The sequence below is a fragment of the Eptatretus burgeri genome, chromosome 3 (assembly GCF_056783735.1).
Source record: "Eptatretus burgeri isolate ZD-2024b chromosome 3, Ebu_testis_v1, whole genome shotgun sequence".
NCBI classification, from domain to species: domain Eukaryota; kingdom Metazoa; phylum Chordata; class Myxini; order Myxiniformes; family Myxinidae; genus Eptatretus; species Eptatretus burgeri.
The window spans coordinates 67,087,997-67,112,996 of NC_140963.1; the positions used below are offsets into that span (position 1 = coordinate 67,087,997).

Here is a 25,000-nt window from a genome sequence, read left to right on the forward strand (position 1 = left end):
ATGATTTTGGTAGTTTTACCAGAAGCGAGTTGTTGACGGACCTTGAGCGCCCTGCGGAAATATGGTGGGGTCATATCGCAGACACAGCAGGAGGGGCGAGACCGGAGAGGAGACGGTAAAATACAGAAAGACCACCGGCCTGCCTGCGGTGAGAGAATGAGAGGTCCACAGACTCAGCCTCATCGCGGGAGATACCAATGATCCGAAATGCCTTGGTTTCCACAGCGTGAAGCCCAGAAAGGTGAGAGGCAGGAACACCAGCCCAGAGGGGAGAGCAGTACGCCATCAGGCTGCGGACGGAATCTTTTTATGTGGTCAGGAGCTCAGGTGGGCTGAGGAAGGACTTTGCACGACGGAGGATTCCCAGTCGGCGACTGGCTTTGGAGGCCAGATTGGAAATGTGGCTTTCTCAGGAAAGGTCATGGCAGATAGTGAGACCCAGAAGCTTGAATGAAAGGACTTCTTCCAGAGGATTGTTGAGAAAGGAGATGAGGGTGTTTTCAAAACGGTCCTTTCGGAGAGACATCCGTGAGAGTGTGAGATTTGTCAGGATTGAAAGACATGTTCGATGTGTTGGACCAGTTTGTGATTTTATCCAGATCTGCTGAGCGAAGAAGCTGCGGCTTGCCGGTCTGAGGGATGAAAGGTGGTACCAGCAGAGGTTGGCGTCATCAGCAAAGAGATAAAGAGGATTTTCCAGAGTCGGAAAGATAATTTATGAAAACCAGAAAAAGAACAGAGCCCAGAATGCTGCCTTGAGGAACTCCAGCTGGGACAGGAAGAGGGGATGAGAGAACTCCATTTAGGGCTACATGTTGGCTGTGACAGGAGAGGAAGTCTGCGAGCCATGAGTGAAGATGGCCTTGGATAGCATAGGAAAAGAGTTTGGTGAGCAGGGCAGGGTGCCAGACCATGTCAAGAGCATGCGATATGTCTTGTGATATGGCTCTGATTTCATGTCTGGCATTGAGTACCTCCATCCATTGTTGGGAGAGCAGAAGCAGCATAGTCAGGGTAGAGTGACCTGGTCTGAAACAGTGAGATTTCAACCGTGCGCAATGCCATCAGGAAGTATAAGGCCCATGTCACTGTAGCCAACCTCCTTGAATGTGACTGCAAGGGAAAGCTTGATCGAAGATTACAGCGAAGGATTGTTCATTGTTCAAATGTTGGAGAAAGGACCTTGATCAACTGCCAAACAGATTCAAGCTGACCTTCAGACACAAGGTGCGACAGTTTCAACTCGCACCATCTATCGCCAACTCAATGAAAGGGAGTTATATGGAAGGAGACCCAGGAGAACCCCACTGCTGAGAGAGAGACAAAATAAAGCATGACTGGAGTTTGCCAAAACACACCTGAACAAGCCAAAATCCTACTGGGAGAATGTCCTGTGGCCAGATGAGACCAAATTTGAGCTTTTTGGTAAAGCACATCATCTCTGTTTACAGACAACAAAATGAAGCCTTCAAAGAAAAGAACACCTTCCCTACAGTCAAACATGGAGGAGGTTCAGTGATGTTTTGGCATTGCTTTGCTGCCTCTGACACTGGGTGCCTTGGATGTGTGCTCGGCATCATGAAATAAGGAGATTACCAAGGCATTTTGGAGTGCAATGTTCAACCCAGTGTCAGAAAGCTGGGACTCCGTCGAAGGTCCTGGGTCGTGGAGCAGGACAATGACCCCAAACACACATCAAAAAGCACCCAGGAATGGTTTAAGATAAAATGCTGGACTGTTCTGAAGTGGCCAGCATTGAGTCCAGATCTAAATCCCATTGAACACCTGTGGGAAGTCCTGAAAACAGCAGTTGGGAGAAGGCACACTTCAAATCTGGGAGAACTGGAGCAGTTTGCACAAGAAGAGTGGGCCAAACTGCCAGTAGAGAGGTGTAGGAAGCTCATTCATGGCTATAGGAAGTGCTTGACTGCAGTTATTTGTCCAAAGGCTGTGCTACAAAATATTAAGTGGAGGGTGTCAATAATTTTGTCAATGCCATTTCTTTTTATTTTCTGATTTAAAAGGATATATTAAGTTCTGAATCAAAAATAAAGGTTCTGTAATATTAACAGTGAAATAAAAAATTGTGGAAATTAAATACTTTTGTCAATTTTGACTTATTTTTCGAGAAAATTGTGAGATATTTGAAAAAAAGTGCAAGGGTGCCATTATTTTTGGCCATGACTGTATGTTGACATTTCACAATGTTTAGGGTTTAATGCCAACAAAAACAGCTTTGTATGTCGTCTGAGCATATGAAGTGAAAAGCAGTTCCATTTTAGCGATAAGCCAAGGTGCCTAAGAACCCGATGAGCCTCATGTAGATATGCAAAGTGGATACTACAGGGAAACATTCTCCCTGGGCATTTTTTGAAGGTTCGGTGCCTTGCATGATGACAAGGTATAGAGAAACTCTGAATTGCTCACTATTAACACAGAATGTCATTAGTCAGGAAGAAGATGGCTCGCAGGGCCATATGGATGCTGCTTTCGATCAAAGTGCCACAGCACCCTGGAGAGCCTTTTCCACAGCATTGCCATGAACTTCAGGGTTGCCAATCTTTATTTCAAGTTAGAAATGCCACAAAAAAGACTCAACGATAAGAATCCTCAAAAGTATATCCAGACTTCTGCCTGATAAATGATCAGAAATGACAAAAAAAATGGACAAAGCTTGTGGTGTAACCACAGAGCACTGCACTCTGCACGTCTTGATCTGTCCTGTGAGAGTTCAAGATGCGCTCGAGGCTGTAAGTTCCGCATTTTTTTTTGTTTACTGTCATGGTCAATGAAGCTGCAAAGACCCCAAGGCCATCTTGTGCAACATCACCACTGTTTACTAAAGTCGTGTGCTCATTGCCTTTAACTCCGATTTACCTTTGTTGCTTTTACCCCATCCATGTCTATTCACATTTTCGTTCCTTCTCAGAATTTTATACTTATTACTTTCTGAAAGCTTGCACACCACTTACAGCTTTAGATTTCAAGTAAATCGCAAGCTGAATGCATCATTACATTACCTCCATCATATATCCCCACACAATTAAATTAAAAATTGCAATGGAGTAATCTCTGTGCATGCGTTTTATCTCTCTAACTATGACCGATGACTGAAACCTTGCAACTTGTTTTACAAGCATGACCTTCGAGCTGACAGAAGATATTGCATTGTGGGAAAGAACAACCCTTCTGATCCAGTGATATCATTTGGGTGTTTCCACCAATGCATTACCTAGGGATAGATGAGACACTTATGAACAATAACAAGATTAAAAAAATACAGCCAGGCATCTGGCAAAATAAAATGTTCCAACGACTCAGTAATTGACAAAGGGGTAGATAATTAGACATATTCAACATTTAAATTTTTTTTTTAAATGCATTCTATGTTAATTTTCTTCCTTCACTTGCTGGTATCACACTTTAACAAAAAATACTTTGCATTAACATGTCATGCAACTAGATTTATAGCTAAGATGCTGCTTCGTGAGCATTTGGTGGTGCCCTTAAATAATGCGAAGAAACACGTGGCATTGAAAGGCAATCTTCATTGATGCCGCCGGCACAGAGGACCCGTGATGAAGCCACGATGAAAGCAATGCGACCTTATGTTGGCCGGGAATGGGACCGCCTAACTGAGGGAAATGAAAGCCAACACTGCCACCTGAGGCAATGTTAAACCTATGCTCAAGGCAAGCTGCATCACTCACTTGAAATATGAAACCAAATAAAATTGCAAATAGTGGAAAATTTATTTGAAGTTAATATTTCAGGTGGTTTTTTTTCCAATACCTCTTCATATTGCATAGGTCAGAAAGTGCCCTCTGAAATGCACAAAAATAAAATAAAATAAAAATAAAAATGCACAGTAATACAAATCTGACACTTTTCAAACCTTTTCATTCCCATGCAGATAATATCAATTCAATGCAAAAGACATGACAGCGTTGAATACTGAGACCAGATCACACATATGCCTCAAAAAATAATAACAACAATGATACATCCATACAACTGACCACCTTCCGTACAAGGGCCCATGCTATATTGAATGCATGGACCACAATCCAATTTCCTGCATTCAAAATGTGCAATTCCGAACTCAAGTAATGACATTTTGATTAAAAGAAAACTCTACATGAGAAAAGTTTGGTGAAGAAACAAATAGTTGCATTCTCAGATCCTTTCAAAGTGCAGCCATTGGTGCCGAGATATTTCCTAAACCACATGACCCAAAAGCTAAATCAATGCAAAGCAATTTCATGCTGGTTAGAGCTGTATTAGCCTCTTTGTACCCTATTAGGCATTTACAAGCTGAGACTGTCCTCATGCTGAAAGCAAACACTAAACAAAAACATAAATATATTGGAATGCCCAATGGCTTTTAAAGTGAAAATCATTACTGCTAAACCACACTTGACATGTAGGTCAATGAATAAGTGTTTTGCAGTAGAAAGTAGCCATTTACTTGAGCACAAAGTTTATGATAATAAAAAAAAACTTGCAGGTTTCATTCATTATTGCTTACATTATGACAAAGAAAGCGATAAATTACAGTTGAGTCACAAAACAAAAAATGTATGTCAATATGTCAAAAAAAACAAAAAAAAAAAACGTGCAAACTGAAAACAGTTCATGGAAAGAAAAATGCAAAAGCTCACAGCACCAAAAACTGGGTATTTTGTGATGCAATCTTGAATGAGTCACACTATTATCATATTTGCATATGCATTAATCATCGACAGAACTTTGGGATACAATTCGGTACATTATCAAAATCAGAACAGAAAACATCTGCATTTTTGAACTATACCTTGAATGGTTGAGTTTCACCTTTAAGGCTTGCATCCCCAGGTTGGCACACTAATTCTTTCTTTAGTTTTTGATAGTATTTTTGGTTAATGCTATGAAAATACATTCAGAAATTATTCTGCAGTTTGTACTGAAAGCCCTCTTTATTGTCCTCAAGGCAATAATCTGGAGTTATTATCTCTGCCACCGAAGGTGGAAGGAGGTTATGTTTTTACCCCTCTCTGTTTGTTTGTTGCAAAATCGAATATTTTTCAAGTATATTGGTCAGTTGATTTTGTTATTCTGTCTGTTTGTTTGTTTCTCTGTCTGTGTCACCTACAGGTAACACTTTTAAACCGATCGTCATGAAACTTTACCAAGTTGTAGAGGTAGTCTCAACGAAGAAGCCTATTGATTTTGAGTCAAAGGTCAAAGGTCATCTTGAAGTCAAATTTCTGATATCGTCATTTTTCATACGATAGACTTGAAATTTGAAGATTTGCATATTGTTTCAATGAATTGGGAAACCACCTATTTTTGAGGTCAAAAGATCAAAGGTCAACTAAAGGTCAAACTTCTAACATCATCAATTTTCAACAGAAAAATAGTCAATTTATATCCTATTAACTTGAAAGTTGAACAGGATTTGCATCTTATGCCAATGAATTGGGAAACCAACTATTTTTGAGCTCAAAAGCGTCAATTTACGTCCTATTAACTTGAAAGTTGAACAGGATTTGCATAGTCTATCACTGAATTGGAAAAGCAAATATTTTTGAGGTCAAAACGTCAACTCAAGGTCAAACTTCTAAAATCATCAAATTTCATCAGAAAAATTGTAAATTTTCATCTGATTAACCTGGTAATTAAGCAGCAATTGCATAGTACATTTCTGAATTTGGAAACCAACTATTTTTGAGGTCAAAGGTCAACTCATGGTCAAACTGCTAAAATCATCAATTTCAATATGAAAAATAATCAATTTTCATCCGATTGACCTGAACTTTGATTAAGATTTTGAATTTTAAACTTCAGGAAATGGACAATTTGAAGCATCAGTGGCAACCTTTGGAGAGGGGGTGGATTTTGCAAGTATCGTGCTCTGCACGACGTCTTTTTCTTGTTTGTCTGTCTGTGTGCAGGATATCTCAAAAAGTTGTGAAAGGATCCAGAATAAATTTTGTGGACAGATTGGGTGTGTGACTAGGATGAATTGATTCCCTTTTGGTCACGATCTGAATCCGGATCTGATCATTTTTGAAGTGATTCTTCACCACTGAAAGTGCTGAACCGATATATCACACGATATCTCAAAAGGTTGTGGACGGATTCGGACGAAACTTGGTGGAAAGGTTGGGTGTGTAGCAAGGACAAATTGATTAGATTTTGGTGAAGATCCGAATCTGGATCTGCATATGAGAATTATTTAACTTTTAAAGTGCTTCTTCACCATTGAGAGATAGAACCAAAAACGATATAGTACTGTATGTATAACATGATATTTCAGAAATGTATTGGTCCTGATATGTTCTCGTGGATTAGGCATTACGTGGTGGAGGTATGCGCTCAACCGAGTCCCTTTCGAGTAATTGTTGTTGTCTTAGAGGTGATTTGTCAGACTGGAGAGCAAAAGGAAACAGTGGGGTCTTTGGTCGGATCACAAAGAATGAGACCATGATGCATTAGCTTGATTGCCAAGTGTTTTGTAATAATAAATCATTTAATTTCAGTTATATTCTGCCAGGAAAGTGAATGCAGGTGAGACAAATTGCATCAAGTTTTTGTGTCTCAAGCTTTTCCCCTAAAGATGCTGCCCAACAAAGCCAAATAGTCTCTCCCATTTGTACTTCTGAGCTTTGCTGCACTCACAAATACCTTCTTCCCACCATCCACCCATTGAGACCATACTCTGTGCAGAGCGTTGGTGCTGCCTAAGCCATATCCTAGGCTATTGAGCACAATCCTGGATGGGTCGCTACTCTGACACAGGATACCAGGAAGCTGGCACTCATTTTGCTGACCTCGGAAGGATGGCAGGCCGAGTCAACCCCACCTCGTATCAATTCAACAGCTGAGTGGGATTTTAACTAAAGATCCAAGGACCCCAAGCCCACCTCCCTAACCATTAAGCCAACACCAGGCATTTTTTCCCACCCTTCACACACATTTCATCTCTCAGTGTGGTCATGAATGTGATCCACATGTTCAAGTCCAACTTTTTTCCCTTCACCCCATTCTGCATCTATTATACCATTTGCACCCTGTTGTTGTGCTCTTCCATGAGTCCTGCATTTAAAAAAAAAAGCATCGACAATAAATCAAGGAGTCTAACTTGTTCAGAATGAAAATTTAGCAGAATTGGTTTTTGAATTAGCAAAGACTTAAGATAAATAACCCAAAAGGTAAAAAATTTTAATATAACATTTTCAGTAAATTTGATGCATGTTTTTTTTGTATACATTGTCGAGGCTCGTATAAGAGCTCACACACAGAACATATAACAAGGGGAGCAGGAGACAAAATGGGCAGGAGACTCAAGCACAAAAAAGTGAGGAACAGAGACATGAGGAGATCTGTGGAAGGGAGAAGGATGGGGTTGGTTGGGTACATGGGGTAAACAAGATGGACACAACAGGGACTTTCAGGAAGGAAAACAGGGAATTTGAAGAAAGTGGATTTGGCGTAGGCTAACGGGGGTAGAAAAGATCATGGTTTTGGATGGGGGAAGATATCAGATAGTGGTGAACAGCTGTTTTAAAGACGTGAAGGGAAGAGTGGGATTGAAGAGTGTGTGGGAGTTTTATGAAAGAGGAACAGAATTAAAGGTCGAATTGAAACTTGCCTTTTAAAGAAGAAGAATAGCAGTGTCTTATGATGGCACAGTGAAAACCACATATGAGAGAAAGAGGGAGTTGCAACATTTTAAAACACTGGGTTTTTTGATTCGTTAAAAGAGGGACAGAGTAAAGGAAGAGGTTGAAGAAAATATTGTGAAGGTGTATGGTGTTCAGTTCTCCCAGGACCGAAACGTGTGCCAAGAGGCAAAGAGAAACATGGGTTACCAGAATGCCACCATAGTGGGGAAACTTAGCATAACAATTGTGCATTTTGTGAGGAAAGCACCAAATTTGGCACGCTCGTCGCCTAACATATTATGAACAGATTTTGATATTGGGCCATCTCAAATTCAGCTGCTGATGGCTGTGGCAGCCATTTTCCACTGTCATCAAAAATGTGAGATGGCCCAATATCCAAATCTGTTCATAATATGATAGGCTACTAGTTTGCCAAATTTGGTGCTTTCCTCTCAATATGCACAATTGTTATGCTATATTTAGTTAAGTTGCCACACTGCCATTGTCCAACAAGCTTTTAATCCGACCACCACACACCAGACCTGTTCACGCATGTGTAGACGCAAGATAACAATAAATCACATCTGGTGAACACCTTCACAATCAGTGGGATTGGAAAGGTGGATTGGCAAGGAGTAGGAGGAAAACAAATCACGTGTTTACGGGAGGTGTACGTAAGGTAAGGTGAGAAGGAAAAAATTGTTTATTTATTTATTTTTTAAAGATATTAAGCAGAGGGTATAGTTGGGAGGAATTGAGGAAGTGTTAAAGGGATTGTGGTGAAAATATAAAGACAATACAATAAACACGTTCGTGCACAAACATGAGGATAAGCCTAAGAGTAGCCCTCAAGGAACTCGATGTGAAAAGTCTGAAGAATACTCACAAATTTGCACAAGTTTTAAAACAAAACCGAAGAATAGGAACAGAGTAAACACGGAGATAACAAATTAACAGTAAAAACACGACAAAAAAATGACTGGAAAAATTTATCTTTGAGAAAGTCGGCAGAGACCACGACAGCTCAAGAACCGGAAAAGGAAGTGGACCAATGATCCAAAAAGCCTTGACTTCAACCCAATTGCAAACTAATTTTTTTTAAGTTTTGGTTCAAACTTCAAACTAGAGTAATTCAACTGCGCGCAGTCGACGGGTATGCCTCCGCTCTCCCGCACAAACACTTGAGTATTGACATTTTTGACCCTTGACCTTTATCATATCTGGCCCAAAATCTAATCAGTTAATTGCCCTGTCTAACTTTACCTTTGTACCAAGTTTGATGAAATTCTGTCCAATATTTCTTGAGTTAGGGCGTAAACAGTAAAATTTCAGAGCTTGACTTTGACCTTTATCACATCTGGCCCAAAATCTAATCACTTAATTGCCCTATCTTACTTTAACTTTTTACCAAGTTTGATGAAATTCTACAATTTGCTTAGTGAGTTATCGCGTAAACGAAAATCCGGACGGACAGACAACCCGGAAACATAATGCCTTCGGCACGCTTGGTGCGGAGGCATAAAAATGCATTCAAATAGAGAGCAATATAGCACATTCAAACAACATCCAGAAATCACAAGAACATTGTTGGCATGTCAGAACAAAGGAAGAAATGAAAGGAGTTGCCCCTCTGACACCACAGATTGGTTTGCATTGCTTTTTTGTTGCTTTGTTAGCCTAAAATTTTTCTGTGCATACAAATAAGCTAATGTGGAATAAAATTCCATGTTTTGGCAAGCGAGCTTGGAAGTTGCAGTATACAAACGTTCTGTGGAGGTTTACATGCGACGCCTTTTGCTAAAACACCGAGTGCAAAAGTAAGCCCTTTACAGAGCTGTCAGGACAACTTGTTTACAAAAACACAGGATAAGAGATTTGTGTTTATCCTGAATAGTTCCGTAAATTACATCATCATGGCCATGAAACAAAGCATACTGTTGTGTCTGAGGAGGGAGGGGGGTTAGCATTCAAAGGGTAATTAGAATGTTTAATTAGGTATGCCATGCTGTTCGAGTTATAACAGGATCTCGATGTAATGAAGTAGGGATTTAGTGGTGATAGATTGTCTAGTAAATGTCCATTTCTTTAAGTGGGAAATGATAATTGTCACGTAATTAGATAGGGAGACGGGTTAATGCGTATTCCCTTTTAGTATATCCTGTAGGCTTGCCGTGACGTGACAGAACGGTACTGCAGATGGCTCCGCCCCCTTGATGACCATTGGCGGAGGGCCGCAGACGGAGGACCAATGACGCGCTCCGTTGGAAGTTACAAAGACCCTGGAGCATGGGGCGGCCTGATTGGAGGATTGAGAGAAAGGGAGGATATATATCTGCAGATGGCTCCGCCCCTTGATGACCATTGGCGGAGGGCCGCAGACGGAGGACCAATGAGGAGCTACGTTGGGAGGGCCAGACACTCATGAGCATGAAACGATCTGATTGGAAAAGAAAAAGATATAAAAACAGCTGGCGGGGTTTGTTCAGTCTCTCTCTTGCCCTTGCTCGTGCCTCTTGCCCTCGCTCGTGGCTCACCTCGTTTGGCTCTCGTGTTCCGCTGGCTCTGGGTACGGGACCGGACGGTGGGCAGACCTGCCTCCCTCTCCTGCTCGTTCTTGGAGCTCACAGGCCAAGAACTACATTTCTACACGGAAGGTTTCACGGAACATCTGCACCACTGCGTCTCCCGCCCCTGACAGGCGCAACGCCAGCTCGTCCGGCAACCACATCCAATGACTTTTGCATCGACACCACGGGCAAGCCTGACGAACTAGCTACAGTGTGTGTGTGTGTGTGTGTGTGTGTGTGTGTGTGTGTGTGTGTGTGTGTGTGTGTGTGTGTGTGTGTGTGTGTGTGTGTGTGTGTGTGTGTGTGTGTGTGTGTGTGTGTGTGTGTGTGTGTGTGTGTGTGTGTGTGTGTGTGTGTGTGTGCGCGCGTCTGTGGGTCTGTGTGTACCAGGCGCCTTAGAGGGTTTGAGATTCATTTACCGATTTATTTGATTCATTACATTTTGCTGTATATACATTGAGATTGTGCATTTTTCCCCCACGCCCGAATCCACACCACCCTTCGTCGAATCGCCCACGGATCTCTCCTCTAAGCGAGCCTTCTTATCGCTGTTGTGTGTAAATAAATAAACACTATTTACTCAGTAAAGTTCCTTGTGCCACCTTTCTCGTCCCGTTTGCGATAGAGCGATAAAAACCGCCACCCTTGGGTTATAAAAATAAACCGCCTCCATCGTTTCGGCTCATCTTACATTGGCGGGATTTGCTCAAGTCCCGTGAACGTCACATTGGTGGCAGCAGTGTCGGATATTCGAACATCTCTAAATTATATTTGGGATCGGGAGAATATACCAAGATTAAAATCTCACCACAAATTGGAACATAACATTACTTCAGAAAAGCGCGCGAGCGCGGGAAAATTTTGGCGGGATTTTTCAAATTAAATGTAATTGGCGGCAAACAGGACTTCTGCACCATGGCAGATGTGCAGATGTTTGAAGAGGAAGGCCACGTGTCTGGCAGCGAGTCGGGGAAGAAGGGAGAGACGGTGGTAGGATCGGAACCTCCCCCATTCCGAGCGTGGACCATGCTTCATCGCCCGTAACGGAGCCGGCAGCGCCGGAAAACGGTGCGATGTCGATCCAGGCAATGTTGGAACGTTTAATGAGTGAAATTACAGCACAGAGAGCAGACATGAAATGCCAATTGGATGATAATAAAAAATTGGGGATTAAAATTACAGCACAGGGAGCAGAAATGGCAAATAAATTTGTTACATGGGGCAGAAATGGCAAATCAATTGGTGATACAGAGGGCAGAAATGACAGATCAATTAGGGTTAATGGGGGCACAGTTGGGTGCACGGATTGATTTAATGAGGGATGAATTAGGGGAAAAGATGGAGAAAATGAAAACTGAGATGGAGGAGTGTGTGGATGTTAAATTGGGGGAAATACAAAGTAAATTCGAGGATAGATTGGAGGAAACAAAGGGAGAAATTATATTGGAGGGGGAAAAGAAACAGAAAACATTGGAAGATAAAATTGATGCAACGAACATTCGGGTTGATAAAGTGGATGAGGGCCTGGAACGTCATGGTGCCTGTGTGGATGCTCGTATGCAGCTGCAAGGAGAAGAATTGGGAGAGTTGAGGAAGCAAGGGATGAATTTGGCGGAGGAGGTAAAAGGATTGGAGGCTCATTTGGACGAGCAAGATAAAATGATGAGCCAAGATGAAGACTTGGATAAAGGCCTGGTAGAGCCGTGTTTTGTAAGTAGAGTGCCCAGGTTGGTTGAGGAGCAGCTACAAACTCGCGACGGAGCCTTGGAGGAGGTTGTGCGGGCCCAGAAGAGCCTGCGAGAAGAGGTGAATCTGTCCATTCAACGTTTGGAACAGGAGGCAAAATTGACCCGTGACACCCTCTCCACAAAACATATTTGGCCACCAGGGGCTCCGAAATTGGATACGCAGCCACAAGGGTGTTTGATCCCTGCGCTGGATGTGGACAAGGGAGAAACTGGGAAGCGGGCCACCAGGAAAGTGATCCCCCTGGTAAATTTTGACGGCTCAGGGAGCCTTGAAGCTTTTCTGACGCAATTTGAGTGCGTTTCCCGACTGAACGAGTGGAACGAGTGGGAACGAACAGGGAATTTGGTGGCAATGCTGCGGGGACCAGCCGCAGATGTGTTAAACGTGGTCGCGGAGGGAATGTTGACCAGCACCCACATGTGCGAGGCCTTGAGCCGTCGGTTTGGGTTCGCAGCAAACTGATCTGGTGCGGGCGCAGCTCCAGCACCACAGATTAAAGCCGGGTGAGACAGTGAAAGAGCTGGCACAGGACATTCACCAATCAGTCAGGATCGCGTATCGGGACCTAACAGTAGAGGCGTGGGACAGACTGGCACTAGAAAAAATTTTAGCTGCTCTTCCAGACCCTGAAGTCCGAGCGCTCGTGGAGCTACAAGATCCACCCACCGTTCACCAAGCGGCCGAGTGCATGGCCAGGCTCACCTCGTGGAGGCGGCCGGGTCGGCTTCACGAGAGGCCGATGGTAACGGTCCGACAGGCAGAGATTTGGGATCAGGGATAGGGGCTGAGCATATAGGGCCATACTCGGCTGGTGAGATTGTGGCGAAGTGCCCTCCTTTGGTGAAAATAGTGAATTGTGGGAAAATTGGCATGTAAGTTCTGCTGGGTTTTAGAGTGACAATAGGGACAGTGGGTAATTGGTAATAAAGCAGGCACAAGTGGCTGTCCAATGGCTGGTGTGTGGATCAGGTGAGGAAGAGTGCTGTGTGAGTTGTTTCAAGTTAAGAAGTGAAATGTATGGTGCACACATTGATTTTTATTGGACATGGTGTGGTAACAGGGAAGGTCATGGTCAGTGAAGTGCTGGAAAAGCAGGTGTCACATGAAAGGCCGATGGGGGAGGGGGAGTCATGTGGGTTTTGTGGGTGGGGATGATGTGCGTGTCCGCAGGGATTGCCGAGGCTCATGGCAAGCGGGAATTGCGACCCCCTTCAAGGAGACTCACCCCTGGTGGCTGATGGTGACAGTGTCTGGGAGCAACTGGGAGAGGGTCTGGTTTGGGCGACCAAGGCGGTAGGACCTTGGCGACCCAGGAAGGCCAGAGGAGCCAGTGAGACCCCTTCCAGTGTGTTGTACGGGGATAGAGCTGATGGCCGCTAGGGGGTGAGAATCAAAGGGAGTAGGGCGGAGAAACGTCCAGGTTGGACTAAAGCTTACCTGCGGGCACGGTTGCACCTGAGATGCCCCCATCCTCTTGTGTTAACCAACCTCACGGCCATGACGGGATTCAGCCTGCAATCATTGAAATGGGGACAATGACCTAGAAATGTGATGATGACCATGGTGTGAGTGTTGTGAAGATGTGTGAGTCCCACTCGATCCCGTACAACTTGAAACGTGCAGCAAGGGCATGAGGTCCGCATAATTTTAGAGTGAGGCAAATTTGAAAATTGGCTCCCCAGGTAACGCTGGGTCTATTAGCATCCACTGGGGGACGCAGTCGCATGTAAATATTCTGTAAATAGTGTCGTTAAGGCTTAGAGTAGGAATGTAAAGTATAAGTGTTGTGTTTTTGTGGACCTTTTGTTTCCCCTCCCCAGATCACCGGAAGAGTGTTGGACAAGAGCGATGATCCAGAGGGTGGAGTGCAACTTCGTTCAGTGCTCTCATGTAATTAAATAAAATAAAAAGAAAAATGGAAGTGTTTGTTTAGGCGAGGTTAAGGCCATAAGGGGATAGTACGTTAAGCAGGATAGGTAAGTTAGCTGCGGCTCGCAGTTAGCTGCCTCCTGCTTTATTTCGTTAGGTTAAATAGGTGTGAGTCAGTAAGTGGTAAGGCTGGTACGGTAGCACCTGTGATATACCTTGCAGGAGCTGCGGTACGAGAGGAGGGGGCAGTGTTACGTCTGGGGGGGGGGTATACATTCAAAGGGTAATTAGGATGTTTCATTAGGTATGCCATGCTGTTCGAGTTATACCAGGATCTCGATGTAATGAAGTAGGGATTTAGTGGTGATAGATTGTCTAGTAAATGTCCATTTCTTAAAGGGGGAAATGATAATTGTCACGCAATTAGATAGGGAGACGGGTTAGGGTAAGTGTTGATGCGTATTCCCTTTTAGTATTTGCTGTAGGCTTGCCGTGACGTGACAGAACGGTGCTGTAGATGGCTCCGCCCCCTTGATGACCATTAGCAGAGGGCCGCAGACGGAGGACCAATGTGGCGCTCCGTTGGAAGTTACAAAGACCCTGGAGCATGGGGCGGCCTGATTGGAGGATTGAGAGAAAGGGAGGAGATATATCTGTGGATGGCTCCGCCCCTTGATGACTATTGGCGGAGGGCCGCAGACGGAGGACCAATGAGGCGCTACGTTGGCAGGGCCAGACACTCGTGAGCATGAAACGATCTGATTGGAAAAGAAAAAGATATAAAACCAGCTGGCGGGGTTTGTGCAGTCTCTCTGTTGCCCTTGCTCGTGTCTCTTGCCCTCGCTCGTGCTTTCGTGTCTCACCTCATTTGGCTCTCGTGTTCCGCTGGCTCTGGGTACGGGACCAGACGGTGGGCAGACCTGCCTCCCTCTCCTGCTCGTTCTTGGAGCTCACAGGCCAAGAACTACATTTCTGCGCGGAAGGTTTCACAGAACATCTGCACCACTGTATCTCCTGCCCCTGACAGGTGCAACGCCAGCTCGTCCGGCACCCACATCCAATGACTTTTGCATCGACACCACGGGCAAGCCTGACGAACTAGCTACTGTGTGTGTGTGTGTGTGTGTGTGTGTGTGTGTGTGTGTGTGTGTGTGTGTGTGTGTGTGTGTGTGTGTGTGTGTGTGTGTGTGTGTGTGTGTGTGTGTGTGTGTACCTGGCGCCTTCAAGGGTTTGAGATTCGTGTACCGATTTATTTGATTCTTTACATTTTGCTGTATATACATCGAGATTGTTTGTGTTTCCCCCACCCCCGAATCCACACCACCCTTCGTCGAATCGCCAACGGATCCCTCCTTTTGCCGAGCCTTCTTATCGCTCTTGTGTATAAATAAACACTATTTACTCAGTAAAGTGCCTCGTGCCACCTTTCTCGTCCCGTTTGCTATAGAGCGATCAAAACCGCCACCCTTGGGTTATAAAAATAAACCGCCTCCATCGTTTCGGCTCATCCTACGTTGGCGGGATTTGTTGAAGTCCCGTGAACGTCACAATACAAAGGCAGTCAAAAATATAATTATACAAGAGAGATAAAAGGGCAAGTTACAAAGTGGAGAGGTTGTTAATTTCTGGCACCTAAAAATTTTTTTTTCCAACTTATCCCAACTTATGATGGGCAAGGTGCAAAATTGGAAAAGGAAAAGCAGCCTCCATCTGTTGTCTTTTCTCTGTCACACCTTCTGCTCTCATTATTCACTGTCCAGTGAAGAATAAAATTTCTTCAATTAAATCAACTACTTGAAAACACACTGACTGCTCACCAAGTTTCCACAATGTGTGTAGAATCCCTGTGTGGAATCACTTCCACCCAAATCCACATTGTATTTTTGTCTGTAAAACTCCACCTCATATTTATCTCTTTCAAGGCTGCAGTTCAACATCATTATATGTTGATGCCCCAATATTTATGAAAATATTCAACTCCCCTAACTTTGCCAATTTGATAAAAGTACCTGGCACGCCACCCTCTTTACACCCTTCCTATACTAACCACTCTATTCCAAATATGCATATTGTCCTTTTGTCACTTCGCTCTTCCACAAACCTCACTATGTTCATGAAAATACAAATACTCCAGTTCTTGCCCACCCAAGAACCCAGTTACCTCCGATGCACGATCCAAATAATGCTAACTGCCAGTCCAGGGGCAAGTGGTCCTTGGAGGCAGCAATGGGCAAATGAAGACAGCAACTTTTCAGAAAGCAGGGGCAACCGGTAGATCATACGGCACAGACTCCATTGGCAATCAATGTGCCCCTGGAGTGCGATGAATAATCCTTGTGATGGATCTACAACAATAACAGAAAGATCAGAAATCATGTGTAAACCGCGAATATAAAAAAACACACACGTGTGTGTGTGTGTGTGTGTGTGTGTGTGTGTGTGTGTGTGTGTTTTTTCTTTTTTTTTTTTTTGCGGGAGACACCAGCTTGTCACTCAGGGGGATTAATCCCCGGTTGTTCTCGGAAGAGCCGGACCTGGGGCTACCGCTCACAATTAACGTTGTGGTACGGTAGGTTGTTTATAAACCACGAACGCCACCCAGTTAACCACGAGTTCCAGTGTCCACCGTCTAATTAGCCGTTTAACTAGAGGTCACGTGGTTACCTGAGCGGGTAGCGCGCCCTCGGCAAAGCACCAACGGACAGGTTGGAAGTCAATAAATAATTTATTAATAACAAAATAAATAAATAAAAAGACAAACAGACACTGACATATATATACACATACATACATATACAGTTCAGCGCCCACATCTTCTCCGTCTCTGTCTCAGCGGTGTTTGTGTCCGGGCAGTGTCTGTTTGTCTCCAGATGTGTCTGGGCAGTGTTTGGAAACGGGCGGAATGCATCGTATTGTTGTGGGCCAGGGGTTCGGTGGCGAGGACGACTGCGAGATGGAGCCATCGGGCCGTCTCCCACCGAACACCGGAATTAAAAGGTCGTCACCCTGGATAACTCCGGAGTCGACGGGTCACTTAAAGGACCGTCGTCGCCAATATTTTGATGGTGTGAGGTAGGGTCCACTTGTCTATTCCAATTTACCTAAGTACTCATGCAGTCCAGCTACTGAGGAAGCCACACCCTCGGCCGACTCTGTCCGAACCGAGTCGCATGTACCGACTCGGGTCCGGCGTAACCGAGCGGGAGTTACCAGAGCCGCGCTGGTCCCAATGACAACTTACGGCACAAACGGCCTTACTACTTCTCAAGTGCCCTTACTACAACCGTGCTGGGTCAATGGTAGAAATGACAAGCAAAGAGCTGGTACATTTAACAGGGGTTTATTTTACAATAATCGAGAATGGAGACACAGAGCAGACGTAATCACGAATATAATTTATGCAATGTACAGAGAGCGAAAAGCACTGAACAATTCTACTTAACAGACTGGCGCCACACACACACGCACGCACACACGCACGCACGCACGCACGCACGCACGCACGCACGCACACACACACACACACACACACACACACACACACACACACACACACACACACACACACACACACACACACACACACACACACACACACACACACACGGGGCCGGTCGGCCTTGATTCGGCCCTTCAGCCCGGGAGGATAGGCGAACTGGAGGGTCAGAGTCTGGCCGGGTACCTGTCCGCCTCATGCAGTTTCTTCGAGATGAGCGAACCAGGATGGGACCAGCCACGTCGAGCGAACCAGCAAGCACAGGACCACAGAACCACCAAAAAGAACCCCCGAACCAGACACTCCACCAACGAAGCGAGGACCCCTGGAAAAGCCGCAGACCAAGACCGCAGATGACGACTGTAGAATTTTTGTAGACGACCCCCTCCTTGAATGTCTAGAATGTAGACGACGACGAAGCGAGGTGTGCGTCGACGACCAACGACGCACACCAAGAGCAATGGCGACCCCCTCCTTCGACAATTCCAGCCCAACTCCAGCGAACACTCAAGGGAGCCCAGCGATTCTTATCCCTCCCCCGGACGGGGTGGGGTGACCGGTCCCCTGAGGTAATCTTTGCCCTGATTGGACAGGGTTTCGTGGGGTGATGTGCTGGCCATCCGTGATTGGACAGGGGGGAACCCCCTCCTTTCCTGGGCGGAGTCGGATCTCTGAGGTGAGGAAACCTCCACTCACGTCCGTGGTCAAACACATGTGGGAAATGGCGTCGATGGTGCGGAGAGGTGGAGTATTGATTTGTTGGGGAGGAAGATTTAAAGATGGAAAAAAACCTGACTATAAAAGAAACCCGCAGCGCACACATGAAATTAACCCCTTAGACAGAAGGACGGGACCCTAACTATAAGCACATACTTATCGAAATAACTGAACTGCGGAGACTGCTAACTGTCTGTGTGCAAGAGGCTTCCAAATCCGTAACAGTATGACTGGTAGAAAATGGATTTCAGAGATTATTTTATTTCCATCTTCACTGTTATTCAAGGCAGAATCATTTTGATGAGACAAAATGAATCATAATTAATGCTCCACAGCACATCTGCCTTTCCATCCTCTCACCTCAAGCTGTCTCACCTTCCCCCATGCCTCCTCACTCTCCTTCCCTTCTTGGTCCCACTCCCTCCTCTCTCTTTTCCCCTCCACCTCTCCACACACCCCCTCTCTCTCCACCACACTCCTCCCTCTATCCACCCCCCCCCCAGCCTCCCACTTTAGCATTTCCCTCAATGAAACAATGGGTTGTATTTGCCAGTGAAGATTTATGTTTATGCACATCTCCTTTAAACGTCCAAAATGCAATGTTGACATTTAATTTGATCATTGAAATTTCCCTTAACCAAGGGTGAAAGCTACTCAAAGTTTTTGGGTTGTATACAGTGTGTACTGTAGTTGGTAATCACACCGATTCCAACCTGCCAATTCCCGAAAAATTGCCAATATCGGCCAAGCATGTGTGTGTGCGTGAGTGGGAGAGTGGGAGAGTGGGAGAGTGAGAGGTCGTTGATTGTCATCTCCATATGCGAGTTTCAGAAGGTGGAATGAAGCTCTCAAGGTATCCACCTTTGTGTATGTATGTGTGTATGTGTGCTTATATGTGTGTATATATGTTTGCATATAAGCTGTTGTTGATGGCTGCTAACTACAAACGTGTATGTGTGTATGTGTGTATGTGTGTATGTGTGTATGTGTGTATGTGTGTATGTGTGTATGTGTGTGTGTGTGTGTGTGTGTGTGTGTGTGTGTGTGTGTGTGTGTGTGTGTGTGTGTGTGTGTGTGTGTGTGTGTGTGTGTGTGTGTGTGTGTGTGTGTGTGTGTGTGTGTGTGTGTGTGTGTGTGTGTGTGTGTGTGTGTGTGTGTGTGTGTGTGTGTGTGTGTGTTCATTTAGCATTTCACATATTCTCTTTGCAAACCCAACCTTCTCCCCTCACCTTTGCCTCCATATATCTTTCTATCTCTCTCTCTACTCTGGTCTGATAAATCGAAGTTTGAACAATATAAAAGATGCCAGTTCATGTGCCAAATACCTGGAGAGCATTATGACACACAATGCATGGTTCACACAGCCATGCAAGCCAAAATTTCCACTTTTCCAGGAGTTTCCCAGGATATTTAATGCAAAATGTTTTATGTGACGAGTGACATTGGAATAAACCACACGCATAAGAACAAGAACATTCACGTTCTGTGTCAAAGGCATCACTTTCCTTGTCTTGTTTGTACTTGCTTCACCACTTAAAACAGTTTTCCTCTTGGCAGCCATGGTTTAAATTTTTTTCACTTGAAGGCAATAATAACAGAAAACTAGATGGTATTCATAGAATACTTACCCTGCACAGTCTTGATAAGGACTTGGTACAAGCTATCTCTTCTGTATTTTTAAGTTTTTTTATTTTGATCCAATATGGTGCCAGACCAGTGACCGATGTCACTTTTATCAAACGATATTTCCCATGAATAGTTGATCAATAAGTTAAAGTTTTGCATTGATCAGTTAGCGGTTTCAACAATGGCAAAAAAATTAGTTTTCATATTGACAAGATCAAGTGTTACACTTGTCAAATTATAACATAATAATGAAGGCACCGATGACATCATTATTGACATATCTTATTCCCCATGGGGAGTACATTACAATGAGTCATGTTTCAATTTTTCCATGGAGCGGTTTTGGAGAAAAAGAGAGGCAAAGTTTTTCGGTTTTTCCAAGATGGCACCTGTACCAAAGTAATGTATGATGTCAGAATTATCATTGAAAAATTCTGCAGTAGACAGTGCTCCAAGGGTGAAAATTGTGTCAATTGGACCAACAATTGCAGAGAATTATTTTTCATACTGACTGGATCAAGCGTTGCACTTGTCAAATTATGACGTCATTATGAACACTCTAATGACATCATCATTAACATATCTTATTCCGCATGGGGAGTGCTTGACAATGAGCCATGTTTCAATTTTTTCCATGGAGCGGTTTGGGAGATATAGAGGTGCAAACTTTTTCAGTTTTTCCCAAAATGGCGCCTGTACCACATCACCGATGACGTCATAATTATCATTAGAAATTCTTACAGGAGGAGGCACACCTATGGTCAAAGGTTCATGTCAATTGCACCAACACTTGTAAAGAAAATTTTTTTCATTACTTATCGAATCAAGCATTGCGCTTGTCGAATTATGATGTGACAATGAAGAAAGCGATGACACCATCATGAGCACATCTTATTCATCATGAGCACATCATGGGGAGTACTCAACAAAGCAATGTGTAATTTGCTTCCCCATGGGGTAGTTTCGGAGATATAGAGGTGCAAAGTTTTTCGGTTTTTCCAAGATGGTGCCAATACCACGTGACCTATGACGTCATAATTATTAATAAAATTCTACAGGAGGTGGCGCACATATTGGGAAAATTAAGTGTCAATCAGACTAACAGTTGCTGAGAAAATGAATTTTTAAAATGCAGACACATACGGCACACGGATGCGACCGATCACTTAATCCCGCTTTTCGCTTCGCGAGCGCAGGGTAACAAAGGAATCGATTACGATTACATGGAACGCAGTGTTGATGTGGAGATAGGAACAGTACAGAACTGGATGCGCTGCGTGTCTCAGTTACCACCTCACCTATACCGCAGCAGCCCCACTGAGTAAAGTGCTGCAAAATAAACCCACATAAAATAATGTTTGGATTACATTTGGGTGAACAGACATTAAATATAAACAAAATACAACCGAAATATAAATTCCTGTCCTGCAGCACAAAAAATATTTCAATAATATGGAAAAGTTAGACCGGTCAGTTGCAATCATGTGACACCATGCTTTGGTGCTTGGTGCTTCTTGCGCGACTCCTAAGTATGCTTTCTCCCATATTCCCGATATCAAATGTCTTGTCACATCTGGTCTTGTGAATGGACTACTTCACGAGTCAATCCTGGTCATCGACATACTTCAGCCACAAGGAACAAAAATAGCAAAGCTTTGATATTCTTCAAATTCCCTTTTCCTTTTCCTTTCTCTCTACAATTGGCAGTGTGCAGACCAAGTAGCTACTTCATGCTTTATGATGAGTTTATGTAAAGGCCCAGTCACATCTTGACGTTTTAGCCAGCGATGGCAACGTATTAAAATGTATGTAAAACGCTGGCTTACGTTGAACTTTTGATGTTTTTTTTTAAAGATTTGGACGTATTCATAGCGACTTGGTCTTATGTATAACGCATTGGTAACGGACACAGAACGTTTCGTTGTGTTATAGATAACTTATACCAACGAATGCTGAACCTGTTGTCGGCCTACACAACCGATGCCCAACGATAGTCTAACTTAGGCATAGCGCGTTGCACGCATCGCCGACGATGTCGTGACGTAGCCTATTAAAAGGCTGACGCACAACGATTCGAATCATAACTGCCGTAGAAATGGAAGTGTCAACATCGCGGTCACACCTTGGCGATCTTGCCAGCGTATGCCGACCTAAGAAAATTGTGTCTAAAACGTTGGGGCACGTCAAATACGGTATGAGTAAGTTTGGTATACGTGAGTACAACGCTAAAGTACGCTATCATACGTCGTAGTAAGTAGAGTACGTCAAGAAATTTTAAACATGTTCAAAATTTTACGACGTACTCGGCGTATGACACACGTTCCGCATGCGATGGGGATAAGTTTTAGACACGATATGTGGACGCTTACACACGTCCACAAACGCTACTTATAAGCTAATCATAAGTCGAAACACGTCGCGGTAATGTCTTTTTTACGCGAAACTTATTTCTAACTTATGTTTGACGTGCTTTGAACCAATTCTTTACGTAGTCCCAACACACATCGACGTATGTAGACGTATTCCAATGACGTCTTCCGGTCGACCAAAAAAAAAAAATGAACGTGTTTCCAGCTTACAACTGCCATATAAAGACGTGTTCCCAGCGGTTTTGGGAATTGGTATCTAAAAATGCTGCTCATAAAAGGGGAACCCAACAGTGTTTTCGAGTCCTTTTTGAGTCGATGTCCATGTCAGCAGTAACAGTATCAGTATCAGTATTAGTATTAGTATTAGTAGTAGTTTGTTCATGTTGGCAGTAGTAGGTGAGTGTGAGGGGGAGGGTGTGGGTTATGATGGATCGTCCTTGCGTTTAACAATTTAACGATTTAAATGGCTGCATCTCCACTCTTGAAAGTAGACGCTTGCGCTCAACAATTGGATTTTTTTTTACACTCAACGACTTTTAAACGGTACCACTCAGCTATTTTCATTGTTTACAATGAACGATTTATATTGCTGTCACTCGCCTTTGTGTTTTGACGCTGGCGCTCGGAAATTTTAATCGTTCTATTGAACGTGCTAAATCGCTCAAACTCGACTATTGAAAGTAGACGCTTGCGCTCAGCAATTCGATTTTCTTTCCACTCAACGACTTTTAAACGGTACCACTCAGCTATTTTCATTGTTTACAATGAACGATTTAAATTGCTGTCACTCACCTTTGTTTTTTGACGCTGGGGTTTTGAAATTTGAAGCGTTTCTTCTGAACGTGTTAAAACGCTCAAACTCGACTATTTTAAATAGACGCTGCCGATGGACAATTGGAATCATAGCCAAGCTAGACATCAAAGTGTGAACATCCTCGTCATGCCGAAGAAAAGTTTGAAGAATGCTGCAAATAAGTGTCCTGGCCGTGGCCGTGAACGCTGACGCAAGGACGATCCATTATACCGACGTCTTTCAGCCTATGAGTAACTTAAAAGTAACGTCTGTCGATGTGTGGCAACGATCGCGTAACGTGCCAACAACACGTTAATCATCGGTTAGAAATAAGTTTCGGGTACGCTAAACATTACATCGGCGTGTCTCAACTTATGATTAACTTACAAGTAGCATGTGTTGACGTCTGTCAACGATCGCAGACCGTGCATACAACTTGCGGCCAGCGTAGCGGAACGTGCGAGTCATACGCCGGCATACGTCGTGAAATTTCAAGCATGAAAAAATTTGAGGACAACCAAAAAGTACAACGACGTATGGCAGTGTTTTTCAGCGTGCTCTCAATGTTATCAAAACTTACCCATAACGTATTCAACGTGTGCCAGCGTTTTAGAAAAAAAATTCAAAAAAAATCGGCATACGTTGGCTAAAACGTCAAGGTGTGACCGGGCCTTAAGCACTTGTATAATTTATGCACAACTCGATGTCATGTCGAAAAATACTCAGTCACATGTTCTCCACTGTCCACATGTGACATGCTGATCTCCCTGGCCACCCTACAAGTTTTTGTGGCTTTGCATCATTTGCTATTTATTTGCCTGCTGGATGTTTCACCTCTCTGCTGGGTGCCGCAGCTGTGGGCTGGAGCCATGTTCATGGTGGAGCATTTTCGATCCCTGGTACCGGTATCCTTGAAAAGACCTCGCCTGACACCCTTTATTGCTCGCGGCCATTTTGATTAGATTTTATTTCCTGTATTGTGTGTTTTCGTTATATCGGATCGTGAGTGCGATTTATTTACTTATTTACCTGCCCATTTTCGTGTCCGTCTATCTTTTGTCCCAGGATTCTCCACTTTCGTCATCGTGTACTTCCTTGTAATAAACTGTTATTCTGTAAAAACGCGTTTCGTGCGGTGCCTTGCCATTACAGATTTTGCATGGGAGAAACCATTTTGGTGCAGCTTTAATGGTAAATACCTGATGGAGGTTAAAATTGGAAATGTTCTTCCCTTATAAAACCCAACTTACCTTACAAAACTGTGGAATGTACAACAGGATATTTGGCACAATATTCCTGAAAGAATTTACTTCAGTCATATACAGGAAGCATGGGTAAAAGAGTGATGACACTCAAGAAGGCCAAGAGTGGACACAAAAGGTAGTGACTGATTCAACAAAATGACACTGTTCTTATTATTACTCCACGCGTGTAGCGCAAAGCAGGGTTAAGCAATTGGTTCACTCTGTCTGTCTGGTTGGTTCACGCAAGTCGATGATTAAGGATCTACTTAATTTCAAATGAATTATATATTTTGAACAATGCAGAACACAAATCGGAAATTGAACCTGCAGTTGAGCAGCACTTTGTCTCTGAATTTGGCAAATTGTACAGCGTTTCATGTTCACTTGTGGTGCAGCAATTGCTTCAGTCTGTCTGGCAGTCAAACAAAATTGATAATTATTCTGAACAGGAAACTTATAGTTTTGGGGGGCATCATAAAGGACATAAATAATATGCACGAATAACTAATTTAACATGTTATAAAAGGTGGTGTTAAAGAAGGTGCATTAGCAGCGGTAAACCTCTGATTAAATGGTTTATTTTGTTTTATTTCAACCGGCATTAAACTTTTATTCTATTTCAAATGAATTATATATTTTACGCACCAGAGAACACAAATAACCTTGTTTGCACTTCCAAAATTTATGCCGTCTCGACCAATGAAATTTCTGCTCTCTCTGAGAGCTGAATCGCAGCGAGATTCAGACAAAAATTATGGAGTCGAGCAATGCAAACACAGAGCTAACTTCATTCAAAAAAAAACAAATTCAGACAAAAATTACAGAGTCGAGCAATGCAAACACAGAGCTAAGTTCATTCAAAAGAAGAAAATCTGTGTGTTTAAGTGAATCTTTTTTTTCAAAGATCGTTCCAAAAACTTCAGT

The 25,000-nt window shown here is 43.6% G+C and overlaps 1 protein-coding gene and 1 pseudogene across 9 annotated transcripts in view; one reads left to right on the top strand and one right to left on the bottom strand.

The window, feature by feature from the left end:
- TEX10 (testis expressed 10) overlaps nt 1-25,000 on the bottom strand; it is a 250,399-nt gene that overhangs the window by 134,259 nt on the left and 91,140 nt on the right. For all 9 annotated transcript variants that reach the window (XR_015056231.1, XM_085873809.1, XM_085873815.1 and 6 more), the window contains one exon: nt 15,993-16,176. Coding sequence is in view for 8 of the 9 variants with exons in the window: in XM_085873809.1 (XP_085729935.1) it covers nt 15,993-16,176 (184 nt within the window). In the remaining variant the exon portion in view is untranslated. The remainder of the gene's footprint in view (nt 1-15,992; nt 16,177-25,000) is intronic.
- LOC147030107 (uncharacterized) lies at nt 3,590-12,743 on the top strand (annotated as a pseudogene).